The sequence below is a fragment of the Contarinia nasturtii genome, unplaced genomic scaffold, assembly GCF_009176525.2.
Source record: "Contarinia nasturtii isolate CC-2019 unplaced genomic scaffold, AAFC_CNas_1.1 Cnas_scaffold_493, whole genome shotgun sequence".
Taxonomy (NCBI): domain Eukaryota; kingdom Metazoa; phylum Arthropoda; class Insecta; order Diptera; family Cecidomyiidae; genus Contarinia; species Contarinia nasturtii.
The window spans coordinates 459,166-474,627 of record NW_022197846.1 but is presented as its reverse complement, the minus strand read 5'-3'; the positions used below and the strand labels follow the sequence as shown (position 1 = coordinate 474,627).

Genomic DNA, 15,462 nt, shown 5'->3' with positions numbered 1-15,462 from the left:
TTGAAACAAAATCAAGAAAAAGAATAATAAGAAGAAGAAGTAAAAATATCAGCTATCTCAATATCTGAACAACGTATGAAAAGGACAAATATACCATATTGACAAAATAGTAATGTCAAATGCAACGGGACCAACAACGCCACCAACAAACGAGACAAAAATACAATAAAATTCTAGTAGTCAGTATATGTATTGAATGTATGTTACCGAAAAATGTTTCTATTGCTTGTGTGTTGGTGTGCGTGTTTTTGTTATGCTTTTAACAATTGTTCGCGTTTATATTCAATATAAGATCGACATCCATAATATAAATACATGTCATTTTTATAATGCCGCCATCAACATTAAACGTACTCATTCCACAAGCGTTCCAATATAACTAAAATGACCGGAGAATATTTCAAAAAAAAAAAAAAAAATCAATTTTTTGTGTTGATTGATATAATAAATGTATTGCATGTTTTGAGCACAATTTGTTTTACATACTAAAGTATTCCATTTTTTGGCAAAATCAATTTTTCTTTTAAAAAAGATTATATGAAACAATAGAAAGGAGTGAAACGCACCCAAAGTGCGTCTAAACATAAATTTTTTTAAAGCCGAAAAATATATATTTTTTTCAATCTAATTACGAAACTATTCATATTTTAGAGGAAAAAAACATTAAACGAAATTCAATAATTTCAATTTGAAAATGTAAATGATGTCTGGGGCTTAGTAATTTTAGACATATGATAGTAAACAGGGCAAAAATATCATTTCTCGTTTCTCTTGCACGAACACAGGCAACAAATTCGTCAAACATCAATAAGTAAATAGTGAAAGACTATGAGTGAGAAAGAGTTCGACATACTCATACTCATACATACTCAAGGCTAACGAAGGAGAAAGCAGAAAGCATTCGAACCAACTTCAAATCAATCGGTCAATGGTGCTGAAAATGTCAGAGAGCATTGAAACTTAACAATTTAGACTCTATAAACCAAATCACAATATTTTTACAAAGTTATCGTTTCTACCGCTTAACATTCATGGCTTTGTTAGTGCGAAGAAATTTCAATTAAATAAAACGATTTAGAAAATCAAATAATTGATTTCGATTGGCTGCACAAAACATCGTGATTTTTCCGTACAACATTTTTTTTTCTCCACCACCATCATTCTCTCTCTTGATTCGATACGAAAATGTTGAAATTTGATGAAAAAGAAATAATTTACATTATTTAAATTGTGTGGAAAATCAGAGAAAACAAAATATATTTATATATGGATTTGTTGAGAAAAGGAGGGTGCACAGCTTGACTGCAATGAGCGGAAAATCGAACAGTAAGCCCAAATTTTATATGTATAAATATGATGATAAAAACCAAGTAGAAGTAAGAAGGAATTTTTTTTAGAGTAAGACGGAAAATGACACACGAACAACACTGCTGTTCAAATGCCAAAGAGAAAATTTCAAGAAATTCATTTCACTTTGTGTGCTTGTGTGTGTAAAACGATCGAAAATTTATTATAGTGAAACATTCAAATTGTTTGTATTCCCGTATATATTGTCAGATTTTTAAGCAGTGAGTGAACGACCAAGGTTGATAACTTAATGTTGAACTAGAAATGTGCATAATTATTGGTAATGATTACGTGAAGCCCACCCTGAACAAACTTTTTCAAAATACAAACGTCAAAAAAAAAGATTTTGCAATAAAAGTTTAAACGAAAAAAAAAAAACATTAATAATGACAAAAATACATAAAACACAAGCATTTATAACAAGTAAATTGAAACTAATGAAACTTTTGAATTTATATGAAATCATAATACATTATGTTCACTGTTTGACCCTATCTATGTTTGTCGTATTTAATAGTCTGTTCAATAAAAATGATTTCAATGATTAATTAACTTAAAAGAGTTTTCACATGAAAAGGAATCTTAAATCAAATGAAAAAAAGAAAGAAATAGAATCGAATTCCTATCTGACGAATGTAAATAGTGTGCGAGAATGTGAATGAGTGTTGTTCGATTGATTGTTGTGATTTATTCTGATCATTGTTCAATGTTTAATTAGCAGGAATGGCGTTCAACGCTAGTGATGTAACAATGCCAAACTGTGGCGGCAGTAGCAGCACCAGTAGCACTAGTGCTACCAACAGTTTGGCCAAGGGCACTAATTTTATTGAGCGTAATAAAAAATGGCAAATGGAACTATTAATGGAACGTTTACGATCAAAATCTGCACAATACAAACCGTTACAGGACACATCACGAAATATAAGAATTGCCATGCTGGAAAAACGATATGGATTGGATATGGTTGAAAAATCGAATTTGCAAAAGTGCTTGGATCGCATGCAATACTGCATTAAAGTGACGACGCGTCAAGGTTTAGTAGAACGATTAGAAAGTTTATCACGTCAATTGGGCCTTAAGTTTTCGGATGACAATCTGAATTTGTTTATTTCGTCGGATATGTTTTATTTGGAAATCATACTTGATAGCAATGGAAAGGTGCATGACGTAAAAGTGCATCATGAATTTAAAATGGAGCAACAATCATGTCAAGAGCTAGTGAGCTGTTTGCTGAAGGGTGATTTCGCCGATTTTACTGCTCAACTGGAAGGATTGACATCGATTTATCAGCTCAACGCCGATAAAAAGACGAAAAGCAACGCATTTGTTGCACTTCAAGCGCTCGAAAGTGACCTACAAACATTGTATTCATTATATGTAAATAAAAAAGATCCAAATGTGCTAGTTCAATCACCAGTTGGCATTTTGCAGCCACGTCGTGGTGGCCATCCGATGCGACTTACCTATTTTGTGTCACCATATCAATTGCTTGATGTTGAAAACAGCACATTAAGACCATTAACCGTTGAATTGATACATGCACAAAGTTCAATTGGATTAAGTGTGACCGTGCATCTAGAAGCGGCTTCTTCAAACAAATTACAAATCACACCGATCGTTAAAGTACAAGAAGATGGCCAGGGTAATCGAATACCGGAATATAAAACAATCAGTGCCGATAATTCAATTATGTTGCCCGCATACTTTGTATTACGTTTGAACAAACCGATTGTAATTGGTGTTAATTTGTTACGTCAAATTGAACAAATTACACGCGCCAAATTTCCCGATGAAATTTTATCAAAAGCAAGTCCAATTTTAAGCCTTATAGGATGTCATGGAAGTGATGGTCAAATAACAAACACTTCAAAGGGTTTATTTGTTTCACTCACGGACCAAACGCATTGCTACTTCTTAACAGAAAACAATGATTTAACGGTAAGTTTTCTTCACATACCATTCGTCTTATACATTTCATCTTCTAAATTTATTTATATCGCTTGAATATTCACCATATTATTCCATTTTTCAGGGTGTTGTCATAAAAAGTATTCCATTCATAGAGCCATCACATGTTCCACAGATTTTGTTCATCCTTCGACAGCAATCTCTATTCAATACACTGATAACTAGTTGTATACGTACCTCCAATTACAAATCAGGTTTGTATTTTAAACAAAACAAAAAATCTTAATTAATCAACAATTTGGTACGCAGATAATGAATTATTATTATCATTATTAGATATAGAGAATACAACCATATTTGAAATTAGTGTGTTATCATGCCAACATATTTCGATTACACTGGAACATCCATATTTGGAAACAATGGCAACAATTGAGCTTGATCTAACGAATATGCCAAATATAAAATGCAACATTTTTGCATTGGGCGGTGATTACAATTCCATTACATCAGGACTGTCACGAATTTTACAAACTTGTGCATCCATACCAATCACAGTTCGCATGTTGATTAAATACTGGGAACGTGAGCACTTGAATAAAGTGCGTGGTTTAGATAACAACAATTTGAGCTTATTTTGTAGCCAACCAGGAAATACTAGTGGTAAACAATTTAATCGCAATTAATTTCAATTTTATTCTATCGAATTTGGTGTTAATGAATAAACTCTTGATCAATTTATATTTATATTTATCAGCCAATAACGTCATCAAAGCAGCTTTTAGTGATTTAGAAAATGGTACAATTAAAAATAGAGATGTGTCCAAACATAGGGAATTCAGTGGCGATTCTCAGCCCCAGCAGGTAATGAAAATATATAAATTGTCTTCCAGAATAACAATGAATTGAGAATTGTTTGTTTTTTTTATTACTTTTGAATTTAGCGTTCAATGGGTGATGATTCAAGTGATGGAAAAGCAACGAAACGACGACGGTCCGAGGAATTTGATTATTTTCGTCGGAATGATGCTACGTCAAAAGACATCAGTAAAGTTGACATGTTTGCGAGAGTTCCACGTATTGACAGCGCTTCAAAAGACGGTTGGTTTCTTTTAATTTTGAATATTTATAAAGAAAATGTCACTTAAACTCAAATTATATTAATTTTATCATAGCCAACAATCAATCGTCCGACGGTCAATTCAAATCGTCCCAGCGGTTGGCAGAAGATACATTTCGGAACTCAGATGAATTGAAAAGTTCAAAATTGTCAAAAGCAAACGTTGATTGTGATAAAGTAAAAGTGAACAAATCCGAATCCTATGATCCAAATGGAAAACGTTTAGATGGTTCCGAACCGGTAAAAAAGAAACAAAAGCGGCCTCGTGATGAGAAATCAAGTGATAGCGGCTCAAATTTATCGTCATCGGTTAGCATTACGCCGATTGCATCGATGCAATCATCAGTATCAACGTCATTATCGACTATAGGTTCGTGTTATATCCATTATTTAATTGAAAACCAAATTGTCCCAATTTCAAAAGATAATGATTACAATTATTGTATTCCTTTTCCGTAATCAGCCCAATCGACCAGTGCATCCAGTTCAGCCACTTCGAATTTAAGTTCCGTACTGGGAACATCAACACAAAATCTACCACAAGATCATTGGCCACCACTTCCATCACAGCAACATCAACAGGTTAGTTATGTTTTTTTTTGCTCAAAATACGAAATGAATGTTGTTGTAAACAAATTTTACACTGAGCGAACATTGTGTGACGAACGTAATAGTTTATATCCAATGCTTAAAAATGGCTAAAATATAAACTGACATAATTGACATGAAAAATGAAAAATAAAGATAAAGCTAAATAGTCAGAAATGTTTGCTTTCAAAACCTATGAATAGAAAGAGAAATAAATTGCTGAATAAAATGCTATATTGCTCTCTTTCTTACAAAAATACAGCAACAGTCTATGTATCGCTTAGAGCGTAGGCTGCCTTCCATTGAAATAATTCCGATATCTTCGCAGCCGACACAAAACCTGAAATCATCCATAACAATTACGCCAATAAACTCAACGTCAAAAAACAGTAGTAGCGCTGGTGCGAGCAGTGAAAAGCGCACTGGCGCAAATAATGGAAACGAACACAGTAGCAGTGGTGGCGGCGGCAGCAGCAGCAGTAGTAAACGATCATCGGATAGTCTCTCATCATCGGATAGTGGGCGACTTAAATTAGAGAAGAAGAAAAAACGAAAGCGTGAGGATAGCCCGATGGGACCACCTGAAAAAATGCCAGGTTTGTTGCATTCTGTATAAATGTTGTTAATTTTTTTTTTCATTATAGTGAATGTAACATAATTTTCATTCAACAAACACTTAAATAGTAATTAATTGATTTTATTAAATTTTAGTTACAGTCAGTATTAAAACGTCTGATGGGTCACCAATATCACCGTCTGGCCAACAATTGCTTCGAAAATTTAACTCGTCTCCGGTGCTACAGCAATCTAGTAAAATTAGCTTAAGCAGCACTTCGAGCAAAATTAGTCCAAAACATTCGCCACTTAGCGGAAGCAGCAGTCACAGCAGTCCGAAACATCAAAGTCTACCAAGTCCCAAAGGAAATCACTACAGTACATCATCGCCGAAACATTCGAGTTCGGCGGGATCGGGAAAACCAAGCATGTCCACACTTAAATCAGCAACTAGCTCACCAAATTCCAAATCAAGTATCGGTTCGTCCGGCGATCGCATTAAAACTTACTCATCCTCATCGAGCCGCGATAGACAGGTAATTTATTAGAGACAAGCACACAACACAATCATATCGCAAACATTGTCCACAACAAAAACAAAATAAGACTGAACTGAGCTCAAGATGCTACAATTCTTGAAAAGAAAATATTGTTCAAATGCACAAAAATGTTAACTGACACTGAAATAAAATGAAAAAAAGTAAAAACGCCAATTTTTTTTATTGTTCATTTGATATTGTAAACTAAATTAGAAGAAAAAAAAACAAAGTCTTTAAAAACATTATTATATTTGAGATGAAAACAAAAAAAGAAGACTCGAAAGAAAATACTCGACATGTTCAATAGTTTGGATATTGTCAAAATTTAGATAATAAAGTCACATTTAGGCTATTGACCAAACTGAATTGGATTTTTAATATTTCATGTAAAATTTGTGTTTGTTTTCTTTGTTTCAATTTTTAGGACCGAGAAAGAGATCGGGACAGAGACAAAGACCGTGATCGCTATAAATATTCATCGGGCAGCAATAGTCCGAAACTAAAGGTGCGATACATTATGTCTTGATCAATTTATACTCTTGATTAATGTGAATAAAACAAAACAAAACAAAAAATAATAATAATTGAAAAACTAAAAACGTATTATTGTTGTAATTTTAATCAGGCAAAACTATCCACATTCATCCCAGTGGATAGTTTATTGGATGCATCGTCATCTAGCCAAGACTCAATAAAATCCTCTGGAAGCAGTCAGGCTAATAAAAATCGCAAAAGTTCATTAAGCGCTGTGATAGATAAATTGAAATCAGCGCGACATGTGAATGATGAATCGCCGCCAAATACACCAACTCTATCGACGCCATCGCAGTCGATTGGTGCTGATGCAAATAATGTCTCTTCTGCATCAACTGGCCAAACTGTTAGTAAAGAAAAATCCGCATCGGCCAATACTCAGTCACTGAACTTGCCTAATGGTAAATTACACTATTTATTTATTATATATTATTATAGTAGCACGTAAAATCTATTAAGCTGATTTTCATTTTGTAGTTTCATCGATATCGATAACTTCGGTGAAAAATAATAGCGAATACATGGTTAAGCATAGTTCAGATGGCATGAAGATAACCATTAATAAAACGCGAACAAAAGACATGACATCGCCATCGTCTAAACAAAATTATCAGCATTCATCGAGTTCCAGTTCAAGTGGCAGTGGTTCAAATTCACCCAAAACACATACGGGTTTAAAGCCTGGTGTAAATAGTGGACCTGCATCGAAAAAACCGCATGCATCATTTCAATCTTCTCAGTCGGATTCAACAAAAGACTCGAATGGATCACAAAAAAGGCCAGTGTCACTGGACGGATCAAATGCCAGCAATCAATTATCGAGGTAAATTATTTTTGAGATTGCCTACATCTTCAATGCAAATCTTTTATTTATTTATTTTTTCCATGCGTTCAGTTCAAACAGTACACCATTTAATTCTTCATCGTCTATCAGTAATAAATCACTCATATCAAAGTCCAGTTCATCGGGTTCGTTGAACTCGTCATCTGCATCGCTATCAAAAACATCATCTGCACTTAATTCATCATCGTCATTGCCTAAAAGCTCAACAAATTTAATGGATAACTATAAAAAAGATAAAAATCGTTTTCCTAATAAAAGTGGATCCGGTACGTATGCATTTGAAAAGCGATCAATTTTACTGATGGTGGGCATTTTTTTAAAATTTGAATTTAATATTCTTTCAGGTAATGGTAACGATCGACCACCAACAACAAATCGAGATGTTATGAAATTGCTCGGTTTGCAGAATCCATCGCAAACTCTTGACGTATTTGGAAAAACGTGGGATACAAAATATCAAATACCCAAATTGTCAGCACGTTCAAGTGCCAATGATAAAGATACATCGACAACAAATACATCTACAGTTGCTGCTTCACCATTGAACACCCATGAAACCAATTCAAATAAGTCAATGGTAAATTTTATGTCAAGTGTGCACTCGTTCGGTGGAAATCAAATGCTCTCGAATAAAATTCATGGAGGCCGAGCATCTTCTGTTTCACCCAAATATAATTTGAATACGGATAGCATTTCAAATTTTAATAAAGATATTCACATCTATAAATCTAGTTCATCAGATGCACTTCAGCATCAATCACAGTCGAGTGGCCATCACATTCAATTACCCAGGCATGACATTGATTTGCATTTATATTTTTTTATTTTGTGATTGATTTTAATTGATTGATTTTGTTTACAGCAGCAGTGGAAATAATGCCTTTGCTTCTTTGCTCCCAAATAAATCGCCACTGCATCATTCGACATCGGTGAATACGACATCGAAAAATTTACTATCAGGAACATCACAACTAAGCGGTTCGAGCAAAAATAGCATAATCAATACTGGTTCAAATATTATGGGAACGGCCACAACATCACCATCTACTAAGGACTTGATTAATTTCCAGGATCAAATGAAAAAGAATCGTCTGCCATCCAAACCAAGTGATAACTTTGCCAGTAGCACCAATTCGTTAATGAATCCAAATCAAATGCGGAATATGCAATCGTCAGCTGTTTCATCGAATCAAAGTTCACAAGCGGCACCACTAAGGCGACCAGTCAGCGGTAATTCACCACAACAGGTGCTATTAAGTTCTGACGATGAAATAATGGACGATTGCAAATGACGTATAATTTTCGTTTACTTTTATGCAGACCTTTTCTAAAGAACTTTCCTCCGATAACAACGGTTCAGTGTTCTGGGCATGATCACACTTCACACCCCCTACGCTGCAATTCTGTGTAATGTGCGTGAAATATAATCAGCGTTTTCAATTCAATGTCTATAAATGGCGGTTCAAAATGACTAGGTGGTAAGATCTTCTTAAGATCAACAAAAAAAAATTCAACGGCGCATGGAAAAGGCGCTTAAGATCAACAATATCCATGTGAAAAAATAAATAAATAAATAAAATATTGATCAGCTATGGATCCCTTTCGATAAAATGGATGTAAAAACAAAAACAAAACCGATTCAGTCACTATCAGCGAAATCATCATCAAAAACTCATACAGAATTCTCATTGTTCAATTCATCGTTTTAATGCACTTTCATCAATATCAAGAAAAGACCTTCATATTATATATGAGGAGAATCTTGACAAAACCATTTCAAATAGAACTCACAAGAATTAATCAAAGTAAGTTTTTCTTACGTGGAAAAAATTTGACTATATCTAGTCAGCTGGTTACTTTGAGACGTTTCCTACTATCTAAATGTGATTGTCTCGTACAAAACAAGACTATTGTGGTCAACTCTAGTTTTTTTAAGTTCGCGTCCCAAATTAGCCGGCTGACTAGAGTAAGAAATATGTTTTTTAAAAAATAATTAACTTTTATCGACTTAGCGGTCGTTTATTTGTTTGACTGATTTTTGTAAATTACTTTTTCCACAAACGGGATACCAGAAAGTTTTGCGAAAAATGGCGATGAATGTGCATGAAAATGAATGAAAATTATTTTGTGAATTAATTTTTTATGTTTTGATGCCACTAAAATCATGTCAAAACCACCGACAACAGTCATTTACTGCATCCAAATGAAAAAAGTCAAAAATGTCAAAAACATTCACCGAACACAGATACACATACGCACCGCATACACCAAGACGATGAATAAAAAGTAGCGTAAATTCGGGACAACAAATATTGAAAAAGAAGAAAAAAAAATCATTGTAAAGATAATCAAATAATTTAGAGGTTATGAAAAAGAATGAAAACTAACAACAAAAATCCATGAATAGATTTTAAATTGTGGACAGCCTGTGATTTTGATTAAAAACTATGTAGCGGAAATGCATTGTACATATATATATTTGTGACTCGAAACAAATGATTATAGATTAGAAACAATGGTTTGCCATCAAAGGGATCATCATCAAAGTATCATAAATGGTAATGGGTAACTAAAAATAAATGCACAATAACTTTCAGCATCCCGTGAATCTCATATTATGCGTATTTGCTTATTCACAAAGAACAAGGAGGAAAACTACTGCTACGACGCAATTCATCAGGTATTTAAAAATGCAATCATAAATTGGATGGAATCAAATTAAAATTTCTTGGTACTAGATAAATTGCGTTGTAATACAATAGTAATCTGTCTCCATCAACAAAGACATGCTAAACAATGAAGATAGAGGTAAACAGTTGTGGATATGCTGGAAAAGGAGATAGATTGACGATTTTATTAACATATATACAATCAAAGACAGAGAAACTATTAATTAGTAAATTATACGTATATTCATGGAGTGATCGGTATAATGACTGGTTGTCTGAATATGCGATATAAAATAGGAATAATAACTGTATAATATGTTTAAAAGGAATAAGACATCTTATTTAATGAAAGAAAATTATAAAATAAATGACATAAACTTACCAATTTTATTTCAAGTTCTTTAAAATCAATGTTTTACCTTGTATAAAATACACTGTTTCGATATTAATGAAGGTCTTCTAATTGAAAATAAATAAATGACTATTGATTTCAATGGCAACATGATTCATTTACCTGATGAATTTTCCTCAAACATCCGTTCTGATCCTAGCAAAAAGGTAACCTTACCAAAACCTTAAACTAATTTATTGAATGCACGCTGCTTGCATAAAGCTTTAAAATCGTGTTTAGTTGGTTTGTACCACACATAATTTAAGCAAGGTATCATCTATCAACTTGAAACCAATTTTTTCGAATTCCTGAGTCCAATCCACTGTTATTTTTTTTTCTTTTTGGAAAATTCACACAAAAAAATGATTGTAAATGACGTTTCTCCTAAGAATTTGTGTGGGAATCTGAAAACAACTTGATTTGTACGCTCAGTTTGTAGCTCAGTTTGTAGGCCTTTCGCAAGGGGACAACCACCAAACTAGTTTTTCTAGTTTTTATAGTGCGTGAAGTTGGTTTTCTTGGTAGTTTTACGTACAATTCGTACCCCCATTAGTGTGTTTTCTAGTTTTCTAGTTTGGTGGATAACCCCTTGGCCTTTCGAATTATTGCTTATTGGTTGGATATATTTTTTTATTTAAAAATTACGGAGTACGTTATATTCATTATTTTTAAAAAGCGAAAGATGCGCTTTTGTATTTTACACTCAATTCAATTTGGTTATTATTTATTAATCTTTTTACTTTAATTTGAATGCAAAATCAACACCATGTCTGGAGAGTTTCGGATCTAACAGTTTTACATTCCTTCCATGCGCTTCCATGTTGATCATAGTTGTTTTAAAGTAAACATGCAAGTTTTTTTTATGTCGATCCGGTCCAGATTATCCGGGCGAATTTGCTCTAAGTCCGGGCGAAATCCGGGCGATGCAACTCAAAATTGTTAACTGAAAATCCGGGCGAAATCCGGGCGGAATCCCTGCAAAATTAATTTTTTCAACCAAAACAAAAATATTTTCCTCAGAAAATCTTTGAAATATTTTTCGATTTCCATAAAAATACGTTTTGGCTCGTCACTATCTCAACATTTCACTATTCCAATTCACAATCATGCCTGTCTACTCTTTTTATATTTGCCAGCAACAACCATGGTGCCCCTCTTTCTATTTTCTTCCATTTTCGTAGGTTGTGAATCGGATGGAAAAATTACCTCTGTATACATAATAACATGGCATGAAATTGAAATGGTTAAATGTGATGCGTAGAAAAGAGAAAGTAAACTAAATAAAATAAAGGCATAGAACATACGCAATTCATGCATTACTTCAATGGAGATAAAACCTCACTCAATTTCAGAGCAAGCGAAGAACTCTGTTATGCATTGCAGGAGCCACTTTCAAAATTATAATATACTCTCCAAGATCACATGATTTTTACAATATTAACATGATTATTGGATCGGACTCATTTCTTGAGCTACTTCTATTCGAATTATTGAATGCTTATACAAAAAGAATTAAAAATCATATTATACATAACAAATATAAGGTCCATGTTATTTTTGAAAAGCCTTATAGTATAAAAACAAGGTTATTTCATATGAGGTGTCGCAATTTGTGTGTTTGAAGTTTCGTCCTTTTATCTTTACTTGATTATCAATGTAAGTTCAATAAATGATGTTTCTATAGTTTTTGATAAGGTGGATTTTTCGATATAAAAAATACAACAAACTCACACATTTAAAAAGAAAAAAATCCAAAATTATTGAAGTTTTTTGTTAAAAAATTGTCGAAAATTGTAAAAATCCGGGCGAAATCCGGAATTTTTCCAGCATATCCGGTCATCCGGGCCGGGTAATTTTTCGTCCGGGTTTTTCCTCAAAAATCTGGGCGAGACCGGATTTATCCGGGCGATCTATCATGCTTATTTTAAAGCCATGAATTTCCAATTGATTCAATTTGAACTGCATAGGGCAGTTTTAAATCGATAGTAATTGTAAAGTAAATCATTCGAAATAGGTGGAACAACGTTTCAAATCTGGATCATTCAAAATATGCTCATTTGCAATCGGATGAAGAATGTCACTGTTTCCCATGTTCGCTATGAACTACAGATGGCGCTCGCATATTCACAATAACAAAAATCCATTCAAAAAGTCTAAAAAGTATAGACAAATAATTTAAAAAAGTAACAATAAATAAATTTTAAAACGATTTTTAATGGAAATTATTTTTCTTTGTAATTTTGTGAGATTACTGTTCACAATATTGAAAAATATTAAATTGGAAAAACAAAATGGTTAACATAACCTCACTTTTGTGTCACAATAATAACAAGTCGATTGCTGAAAAAATCTACAAAGCACCAGAAAATATTTACAAAATAAATGTAAATATATTTTTAAATGTTAATTTAAGTGAACATTAATATCATTTTCATTTTTGTGGGATTGGAATTCAAAATATTCGAAAATAACTACTTCATAAAGTGTGCAACATAGCCTCACTTTCAATTACGCAATTGTTGTAATGGCGTTTTTAAAGCAAATAAATTAGTTTTGCTTGATGTATATCTTTAAACATTCTTTTCCTTGCAAATGAAGTTTTTCCTAAGTGTTTGTATGGGAATCGGAAAACAACTTGATTTGTACTTTCTAACTCGAGTTTAAATTCGGATACCATTTAAATGCTCAGTAAAAAATTAAAATGTTCAGTAAAAAAATAAAAAATGCTCAGTAAATTATTAGCATTTTTTCAAATAATAAAATAACGATTTCACAGTTATTTATATAATTTGTTTGACAATATATTTCATCGTTCTCCAAATTTTTTGTAGTTTTGCATATTAATTTTTTGAAATTGCAGAGGTAAAATTGAAAAAAATCCAATGAAAATTTGATATTTATTTATGGGAATTATGTAAACCAGTTAGTTAAAAAAGAAAATGGTTAGTCTTTAAATTCTACGATTTTGATTAAAATTGCTAAGTTTGTAGTTCTTTAGATGCCCTTTCGAAAAAACATACCCAGAATACCCGATCGACCTTGTGACAAGTGGCTCTAGTACAACAAAGTACCAATTTCCGTGTATTTTCAGGAATTTTACTAATACTCTGCTCGACGCTACTTTACATTTATAGCTTTTGAATTCATAACATATTTAGGCAGCACTGCTCTAAATAAAATACAAACATTGGGACAGTTTGGGACAGATAAGTTTGTTTTAATTTTCTAATTTAATATTTTTGAAAATTGTGAACACAGAATCTCACAAAATTAGAAAGAAAATTAATTTGAAATTCATCCATTTTTACTTTTCCAAATTATTTTTCAGTACATCTTTGACTTTTTAAATTGATTTTTATTATTGTGACTGTGCGCGCCGTTAGTTGTGGTATACTTCCCAAAAATGATCACAAATGGCCAAAAACGTGAATTTTTGTATGGAAAGTATACCCAAACATAATTTTATCGCAAAATAAATGTCAGATTCGGTTTTCTCATACCCAAAAACCCCCAATACAAATTTTCACATCACTTGAAAAAAAAAATTCAAAGGCGTTCAAGAGGGCCAAAAGATAAACGATGGGTCAAATGCGCGATTATTACATGCATTTTTTTGGGAAAAAACATTACAGGTGTTCTCCTGGGATCATTCCACATAGGTTATGGGGGTATGCCTGTACATACTTGAATTCATCATAATGAAGAAAAAAAAAACGCTGCACCCTACTCTCGTACCGAAATTATGCCCAAACTGTCACACTGCTAGCGTCACGACGGAATTCAATGTAATCTACACTAAGTTGTTGCCAAATAGTGAAAAGACTTTTGCTCAGTTGCAACCAACGGACTAGAACTCCATAGTTGTCCGTAGTGGCGCTAGCAGTGCTACAGTTTTGCATTTTATACAGTCTCTTATGGGGCATAATTTCGGTGTGCCTACTCTGGAGTCACATTTTGAAGTAAAATTGGTATTCATTCAAATGCTCTGAAAATGAGTATTTGAGGGTTTTTTGGCATGAAAAAAACCCGAATCTGACGTTGTTTTTGTTATAAAATTGAGTTTGAATACACTTCACAACATTCATTTTTCAACCACTTCACGTATTAGGCGAATGTAGCCATGTGATTTTGTACAATCGATACTGATTCTGTACAAGTCAGATCTGATAAACTGGAAGGAAAGAACTTCTTAAATGAAATGGAAACACATTAATACGATAAAATAATTTTTTATTTTCCAATAATATTTCTCACTGGGTTGCTGCAAAACACGTATCACTAGCGCCCTCACTGTATTGCATAGTGAAGTAACTCAATAGTACGTGTGTGAAATGTGAAGATTTTTTCTCGCACGAACTAGATGGCGCTAATAACTAAGTGTCTTTGCAGCAATGGTGTGATATTTCTAATGGTTCTTATTCTTTTGTGGTTCAACGATTTTTTTTATATCTAGGACCCATATAGTTTGGAGAGCAATATTTTGGTGTTAACCCTCTGTCTGGATCAATAGGAAAACACAACATTTCATCGATACTCTGAAAATGTATATAAAATGTAAAAAATTTAATATATTTTTAATTAAAAGAATTCCACTAATATTACATCTTTCCATTTACGAATTGGAATGGTATCCAATAATTTTGAAAAATTCCTTTTTTCTTCCGTCGTTGGGTGCTTCTTCAAGCTTTCTCCAATCTTTTCAACCTGAAAATGAATTACAGACAAATAGACAAATATTTTAAATCAACCAAAGCGAATGGAATGGAAGCGAGTGAATGTGTGTCTATGGAAATACCCACCACGCTAGCGCGTATGTCGAATTTTGGGTTGTCATTTTTCTGTTCTTCAATGAGTTTTGTTGCCTCTTTGAAATAGCCACAATCGGCTAGTGCAATGAGCCGAATAAACACTGGTATAAAATGTGATTGTTTTGTGGATTCTAAAATCTCTAACGCAGTTTTTGGTTG

The 15,462-nt window shown here is 33.0% G+C and overlaps 1 protein-coding gene across 4 annotated transcripts; it reads left to right on the top strand.

Annotated features, from left to right (window-relative positions):
* The first annotated feature begins 915 nt into the window (after positions 1-915).
* Positions 916-8,934, top strand: LOC116339060 (mediator of RNA polymerase II transcription subunit 1). Of its 4 annotated transcripts, none has more exons than XM_031764685.1 (18): positions 916-1,326; positions 2,066-3,285; positions 3,380-3,509; positions 3,592-3,918; positions 4,013-4,119; positions 4,200-4,356; positions 4,431-4,745; positions 4,839-4,957; positions 5,292-5,559; positions 5,675-6,054; positions 6,482-6,562; positions 6,683-6,992; positions 7,069-7,414; positions 7,487-7,701; positions 7,780-8,227; positions 8,298-8,682; positions 8,756-8,881; positions 8,919-8,934. In XM_031764685.1, exons 1-17 carry the CDS (start codon positions 1,308-1,310, stop codon positions 8,807-8,809), a joined length of 4,881 nt encoding a protein of 1,626 aa, XP_031620545.1. In that variant the 5' UTR covers positions 916-1,307; the 3' UTR covers positions 8,810-8,881; positions 8,919-8,934. The 4 variants fall into 4 exon arrangements, with proteins under 4 accessions (XP_031620545.1, XP_031620544.1, XP_031620543.1 ...); XM_031764684.1 differs by having other exon boundaries at positions 917-1,326; positions 2,069-3,285; positions 5,226-5,559; XM_031764683.1 differs by having other exon boundaries at positions 917-1,326; positions 5,226-5,559; positions 8,301-8,682.
* The last annotated feature ends 6,528 nt before the right edge of the window (positions 8,935-15,462 follow it).

Excerpts from the sequence above, each read along its gene's own strand:
- LOC116339060 (XM_031764682.1), top strand. Across the intron at positions 4,958-5,225 it reads CATCACAGCAACATCAACAG|CAACAGTCTATGTATCGCTT; the intron begins GTTAGTTATGTT and ends ACAAAAATACAG. Across the intron at positions 5,560-5,674 it reads ACCACCTGAAAAAATGCCAG|TTACAGTCAGTATTAAAACG; the intron begins GTTTGTTGCATT and ends ATTAAATTTTAG.